Source organism: Arachis ipaensis, chromosome B6, assembly GCF_059453495.1.
Source record: "Arachis ipaensis isolate K30076 ecotype BB chromosome B6, ASM5945349v1, whole genome shotgun sequence".
NCBI lineage: Eukaryota > Viridiplantae > Streptophyta > Magnoliopsida > Fabales > Fabaceae > Arachis > Arachis ipaensis.
This window is the reverse complement of record NC_142441.1, coordinates 8,108,174-8,115,997: the sequence shown is the minus strand read 5'-3', so window position 1 is coordinate 8,115,997 and position 7,824 is coordinate 8,108,174. Positions and strand designations below refer to the sequence as shown.

Sequence of the window (7,824 nt, the reverse complement as noted above, 5' to 3'; positions counted from 1 at the left end):
CCCCCCGTGCTCTCCGACTCATATTGGGGGCTGGGTGAGCGCCTCGAGCGGCTCCTTGAACAGGAGCGGGTGGGGCTCCGCTCCGGGGTGCGTTGGTCGCGTTCTCTTTCGGCTAGCCGGCGTTCTAAGTCTTGCATCCTATGGCGTAACTCTTGCATTATCCTGGCGTGGTTGTCGCCAGTTCCTCCGAAGGGGCGTCTTTCGTGAGTCTGCGTCGTGTCCCTCGGAGGCGACCTCTGCTATTGCCGAGTTTCTGTCGAAACGGCGCCTCCCCCAAGCACGGGAGGCGCGGCCTCGCTGCCGGTCCCGGTCTGGACTAGTACGAAGTCCATGGACGAGATCCCCACAGATGGCGCCAATGTTCGGTAGGTCGGTTACCGGACGGTTCAGGTCAGGATCAGGGGTGAAGGAAGGGGCTCGTCTGATCACGGTCTTCCAGTCCGGGAGCGCGAGGTCCCGAGCACTTTGTGTGAGGGGGGTATCACCTGCAAAGACACTCCGACGCTCTTGTCAGAATACGTGCAGGCGGAGTAAATGTGGCGTAGGGATGTGACGTACCTTGGGGGAAGAGCCAGTCTTCCCCTTATATACATGTCAGTATTGGGCCCCTCTGGAGGGCAGGCTCATATTCCCAAGGACGCTGTCCCATAGCTGTGGGAGAGCCGTACGGGACGCGTGTCCGGGTCGGTTGAGAGGCGTGTAGTCGGGCCGGGTGGAGCTCGGGTCGGGTTGACCCGCGGGAATCCAGGGCCGTAACATATAAAATTTTTAATTTTGTTCATATAATATAAATCAGTTAAAAAGGTACATAAAAAAAAGGGTAAAAAACGTTATTAAACCATGGGAGGAAACTATTTACGCAATTCAGCCAAAATGAATTCTGATACACCATTCCACCAAATATGACTTTTATATAATTCGAATCAATAAAATTCAAATTATATTTACACGTAATTCGAATTGAATCACATCGAATTACTCCCAAGCAATATTCGAACGTAGTTCGAATCAAATTGTATCGAATTTTGCATGCATAGTTCGAGTTATATTAACTCGAATTACTTGGAGCACGTGGCCTAGGGTAGTTCGAATCAAATTGATTTGAATTACTCACATTTCGAATCAAATGGCTAATTACACATTGTACAGTAAGATACTAGAAAAAATACTATATAATATAAAAAATATATACTAAAAGAAGTATAAAATAAGATTATAGTAAATTAACTTTAGTATAAAATTATTAAATATAAATTAATTTTAACTCCTATTAATACATTGAATTAAAAATAACATATAAAAATGTACTTGTATTTATTAAATTTTAATAACATATAAAAATTAATGACTTTTTAAATATTATTTTTATAATAGGAGTACATTTTTATATACTTTAAATACTTTGTATAAAAATGTACTTGTATTTATCATACAAAAATAAAGTGTTGTGCCAAATATAATAACATTATAACATTTTAAATCAATTTTTTTCTAGAATTGTAGATTAAAAGCAGCACATGAAAAAATATTATTGGTATTTTAAAGCTAATTTAATTAAGAAAAATAGAACTGTATTTTTTAGGATTTTATGTACATAATTAGGTTAATTTTTTTTAATATTGATCAAAGATGTGTGTTACACTATATTATTTGGTTTCAAGTAAGTTTTACTCTACTATATTTTTTTTTACTTTTCAAAAGACACAAATCTAAAAAATTTTATAAATTAATTTAAAAGAAAATATCATTGACGTTTTATAAAATTTTGTAGATTTGTGTCTTTTGAATTATAAAATTTTATAAAACGTCATTGATAAGTGGTAACTGAACTCAGTTCAATAGCACATACATGATACATTGGCATTGCAGCAAAACTGTTAATTGCATCACTTTACATACATAAAATACCATTCAACTACTTAGCGGAATGTTAAATGTATAAGAAGTGCCCATGTACAGATTTGTAATCAAACCATGCCTCAAACTTGGAACATAATGGGACATTAACGAGAACAAATATGACACTTCTTCCATTTGCGAAATGGATAGTTCAGTAAAAAATTCAAAATTACATGGTGAAATGTGCTTTTACATCAGCCAGCAGGAGCACCTACAGATTCAGCAAGTTCTTCCAAGAGCTCCTTCTGCTCCGTTGTAACACAAGACTGCAAGAAGAAAGATTCTCGATGATGCGGAACCAAGTTTTGATCAAACATTTTCGTTCATTTACTTATACTAAAGGCGTAGTCAGTATATATAGTGCATTCTTCTTCAAGTACAATTGATGCAACTTTTGATCAGTGTCATCTAGTGCGTGCCATTTTGCGGTGGGTTAATTGTGTTTTCTTTCTTTCAAAAGCCCAAGCAGAGTGCAACTCTGCAGGTTTAGGTCCCAGCTTTATGGTATAATGTAGGAAATTAGTTTTCTTTCTTTTCGGTTAATGATAATTTTTCAGTTAGAGAAGCCTAGCCTTTTATCAGCAATCAACACCCAACTATATTCCTTTTGAAATCCTAAGCACACTGGTAAATACACCAAAAGAACAGAGTTCATGGCAGGAGAGGTGTGCTAGATAGCATACCTGAACAGCATCTTCTATGTTACCATTAAGAAAGGAGGTGAGCTCAAAGTTCATCTTCAATCTGTGGTCAGTAACCCTGTTGTCCTAATTAGAAGAAAAACAAAATTAAAGTCATAAACTGCCTGTAAGTACCATCATTTCAACAATACAAAACGAGACACTAAAAGTGTTGCAGCGTTTTTACCTCAAACCATTGTACGATTATTTTGACTTGAACAACATAATTCTAGATCACTTAATCAAGTCCATTTCCCTTGAAGAATTGTTATTATGAGAGATCTTAAAAGATAAATTATAACGCCATATTTCTTCTACTTTTCTTTCTAACTAAACAGCATCAGTTTTTCTCACCTAGCATCTTATAGAGGGAAATTTATAATGCATATAATTTACAGAAACACTTCAAATTTTGGTTGGAGATTGGGGAAAATAAATACATAGAAGTATGAGTGAGTGACAACAGAAAAATATTGAGATTTCTGTATCATGTACCTTGAAATTATATGTCCGAATTTTTTCTGCACGTGCACCTGTACCAACCTGGAGATCGAGATATTACAAAAAAAAAAAAGATTTAATTCAATATCCATTGGCTCTCAGCTCTCCCATATAGCAAGTACACGAAATAAATTATGTCTGAAGCAAATCATGATGGATCAAATGCCAAGAATACCTGTGATTTCCTTTGATTTCGAATTGACTCTTGCTGCTCCCTTACCTTCATCTCGTATCTGTAAAAAGATTGTCGTGCCATTTTGAATGCAAGTTAAAGAGAACACTCAGAAACAACTAATAATGTGCTGCTAGAATTTGGTCAGTTTTGGTTTCACAACATTTTAGTTCCTCATCTACCACTAAACTCAAGAAAGGAATTGAGATATCTCTCTTGCGAAGATTTATGACAGCATGAGAAGAAAAGGTTGACAAGAGACAATTCTAATGCTTACAGTTTTGCACGGAGCAATTGAAAAGCGCGATTCTTGTTCTGAAGTTGAGTCCTTTCTTCAGTACAAAAGATACGGATTCCCGTTGGTTTGTGAAAAAGATCAATGGCTGTTTCAACCTTGTTAACATTCTGGCCTGCATGCAAGAGAAATGATAGAGGGTATGAAACCTCTTGATCCAGGAAATGTAAATATTGATTATTTAAATTAAATTTCTATACCTCCAGCACCCCCAGAACGTGCTGTAGTAAGTTCAATATCTTTTGGGTCGATTACTACTTCAACTTCATCAGCCTAGACAAAGATTTCAGATTTATATATTTAGATTAAAGGAAGGAATATTCTAGTTGGATAAATATTTAGTAGAATACAACCTCCAAGCATTAAATTAAACGAATTTAGAAAAAGACATAGTTTAATAAAGCATCAGCTTTGAACCTAACCTCCACATGGTTAGGCAACAAAAAATTGAGAAAATATTAAAATTGAGAAAATATTAAATCTAGAACTACTTTGAATCCCTATAGGCCTAAGCTAGCTACCTACTTCAATTATTCAGAATATGGACAGGCATACAAAAGCAGTGATATGAAACTAACAACTGTCCAAATGCAAAGACACAAAATAAAGCTTTCAGACCTAGAAGTCAAAGAGTTGTGAATACACTTTTAGCTAAAAGGCTGAAATATGTACTCTACCTCTGGCATGATTGCCACTGTTGCAGTAGAAGTATGTACACGACCCTGTGTCTCTGTTAGAGGAACACGTTGAACTCGATGGACACCAGATTCATATTTTAATTTACTGTAGACACGTTTTCCTTTTATCTCCATCACATAAGTTTTGTACCCTCCTTTCTCTGCCTAAAAAGATGGCAAAATTAACAATTATACAAATAAGAATCAATTAGAAACTAGTTTATGCAGAGTTTTAATGAGGTATACCGGAGAGCTTGAGATAACAGAATACTTCCAAGAATTCAGCTCACTGTATTTTTCATACATCCGAACCTGATTTAACATGAAAACAGCATCAGATTACATTGAATTCAACTTCATAATAACAGTTCATTTAATAAACATTTAAACTAGACCAATCAAAAGGTCAATTACAGAGAAATTAAAGAAATAATTTTTTGTCAAAGTTAAACAATTCAGAAAATGATCCAATAATAGGATTATCTTTGTGTGTATGCGCATCCACGCTCTTTAAGCATGTTTCATCCAATATGACATAATGTCACTTTTAGGATTTCTTTTCGATGTGGGGCATTCGATGTGGGGCATTGATGAAAGGCCTGCCCTATTTTGAGTCCCTGGACTAGAAAGGACAAATAAAAGCATGTACCTACAAGATCACCAGCCCATATTCCAGCCTCATCACCACCAGTACCTGCTCGTACTGCAAAAGTAATGACAATGACAATAATCTTCAGAGTTGAGAATGACAACTAGAAGGAACAGAAAAGAAAGAAGTTGCACAAGCCAAGTGCAATCATTCAATCCACTTACCCGTAGATTACATTGCAATATAAGCTTTATCAAATCATCACAAATATTTAAATTTTAGAAGTCAGTATGCTCTCTAGTCTCTACCAAAGTCTTAGTGATGAAACATTCAACTAAGCCATAAACAAAAATATAAGATCATTTGGCCCTATCTCATATCATAAAGAAAAAGATGGTGTACCTTCAAGCATTATGTTTCTTGCATCAAGAGGATCACTGGGAAGCAATAAAACCTACCATTGTCAAAGATACTAGTAAGTTTCTAAAAACCAGGAGAAATGAGAAAACGGAGGGAAGTACTTTGAAAACCCACAATAACCAACAACATAATAGGCATTCAGGACGAAAAAGAGAAAGAAAGTAATTCCGGGGCATGGTTTTGAAATAAGAGGAATAAAACCTCATGATGGTCAGCGATGATAAAGAGTACATAAAAAATAATTACAATTCCTCCTCACGGTTTTGGAATTTCAGCAGATTGTACATTTTGAATTAGTGAATTTGAAATATTAAAAAGAAGTTAATTTTCCCAACTAGCATATGAATAGACTTCATCATCAATGTTGGACTTTAAAAGATAAGCAATGGCATGACATGACATAAATTGAACTAGCGATACTTGATACAGAGTAAATGAGAAACCTTGAGCTTATCCTCAAGCTCTGCGATTTGCCTTGACAAAGAGTCTATTTCTGAAGATATCATTTCAACCATATCCTCCTCATTTTCATCATCCTTTGCCAAAGCTAACATCCATAACAGATTGAAAAAAAAATAAAAAATAAACCAAAATCAAACACACTTCAATTGTCTAAAAGTCACTAAGAAGGATGAACAAGCACTCAAGCAGTGAAACCTAATCAAACCTTTCGTTTCTTCCAGAGCCTTTTCACACTCTTTAAACCTCCTATACGTGGACACAACCTGCATTGAAATTTAGAAATATTAAAATTACATTTTCACCTTAATACAGTGTCAAGAGAAGTATCAGGTGAAGTGCACATTACAAATGAAAGTACCTCATCAAGCTCTGCCACTGATTGTGCCAATTTTTGGTACTCACTCGGATTAGACACAACGTCAGGGTCAGCAAGCTTAACCTAAAACACCAACCAAACTTTTAATAACAATAATAATAAATCGATTTAGATAACTGGTTGCAACAAAATTTCATAGAAACAAAAAAGAAAAACAAGTTTGATACCGATAATTCTTGCCAGGTCTTCTCAGCAGATTCCAGCTTCGTTATGAGATAAGGTTCCTATAATTCAACGCAAATATATAAAATTACAGAAACACACCATTGGATTGAGCTGAACTAATGCTAAAATTAGATGAAAAATTTATTTAATTAATTAATTAATTAATTAATTAGTGAAGTTACTGACCGCCATGCAGGTGATTCTTAGTGTGTGAGGTCTGAGTGTGGTGGTGTTGGGAAAAAGAGTGAGGCGTCTGTTATGAAGGGGACGACGTCGTATGGGGAAAAGGTGGTTGGTGTAAGCAGAGATGCGAGCTGTGAAGCTCGCCATTAAGCTGCTCATTGCTTAACTGCAAAGCGCGCCAACAAGAGCGGTGGTGTATCGGATAAATGAGAGAGAGAAATGGAGAGAGCTCTGCTGTTTGGATTTTGTGGTAATGCTCACTTTGGTGATTAATGGGCTCAAGTTGGGCTTGCATACACATATATTGGGCCAAATATTCTGTGCCTCTGTGGTTTCGCTCTTTCTTTTTCTTGTTTGGTTTGGATTTTGCTCTTTCTCTCAAGTTGGACTGTTTCGTCGATACCAACTCATTTAGTCCGTTAAAGCATGTTTCGGGAGTCTTGTATTATGCAACAATTTATTGGCTAATAATAAATTTTTAAATTAAATTTAAATTTGTAATAAATTAATTATTGATATGCCAAACTAAAAAGATACAATAAAAAAACATAAAAAAAGTTTTAAAAAGATGAAATAATAGAATTGTTCATGTCTTGGCCTAATATTATAGCACAGGTCTAAGTAAGTTAAAAAGGTTCAATTTAAAGGTTGGCCTTTACTACCTACCCAACCTCTTTAAAGGAGGTCGGATTCGACATAAGCTCCTCCCCAAAGAGGACGGGTTCGATATAAGCTGGCAGATAACGCTTATGCAAATAAGTAACTGCCCCCTAAAATCTCTCATCCACTTATAGAAAATATATATCAACAACCCTAAGATAAAGAGACGGTTATCCACCTTCAGAAGTGGAACTACTCCAACGATGGTTATTGAATCATCACCTATAAATACACTGACACACTCAGGTAAACCTAAATTCCAATACTTTAAACCTGCTTAATTCCTTGCAAACTTTGGACCATCGAAGTTGGCCTCCCCAGCAGTGGAAGAACCAGTCTCCGAGGTCTTCCGCTTCTTCTTTTCAGGCTCGGCGGAGGGCTGAACGGGTGGGGCAGGAGCAGGAGGAGGAAGAGAAGAAGTATTAATAGGGTTTACCAGGATATGGCGAGAGGAGGAGTGCCAGAAGCTCCGACATTCGCAGCATCAGCTTAGGCACGAGCCTTCCTCTTCGCCTCTTGCACCTTTTGATAAGCAGCACTCGATCCACTCTTCACCATTTCTGGAAGGAAGATAAAAAAAATAATTAATCTACAAGCCAGATAAATGCTAGTCTGAAGATACCACAAATGGCGACAAAATAAACCAAAAAAGCTACCTAGCTCGGTATGGACGAAACTCGAAGGACCAATGAGGAATTTCTTAGTATTCAGATTTGGAGCTCTCCCCCATACCTTTCGGAAAAAC

At 36.6% G+C, this 7,824-nt stretch overlaps 1 protein-coding gene across 1 annotated transcript; it reads right to left on the bottom strand.

The window, feature by feature from the left end:
• Positions 1 to 1,834: 1,834 nt before the first annotated feature.
• On the bottom strand, positions 1,835 to 6,683 carry APG3 (Peptide chain release factor 1). Its single transcript, XM_016349675.3, has 15 exons — positions 6,423 to 6,683; positions 6,239 to 6,295; positions 6,054 to 6,134; positions 5,901 to 5,958; positions 5,677 to 5,780; positions 5,216 to 5,267; positions 4,878 to 4,927; positions 4,471 to 4,536; positions 4,225 to 4,389; positions 3,748 to 3,820; positions 3,530 to 3,662; positions 3,256 to 3,313; positions 3,075 to 3,122; positions 2,583 to 2,666; positions 1,835 to 2,165 (listed from the first exon to the last, which is right to left on the bottom strand). The coding sequence occupies exons 1-15, from the start codon at positions 6,576 to 6,578 to the stop codon at positions 2,094 to 2,096; spliced, it is 1,257 nt and encodes a 418-aa protein (XP_016205161.1). The 5' UTR covers positions 6,579 to 6,683; the 3' UTR covers positions 1,835 to 2,093.
• Between the last annotated feature and the right edge of the window lie 1,141 nt (positions 6,684 to 7,824).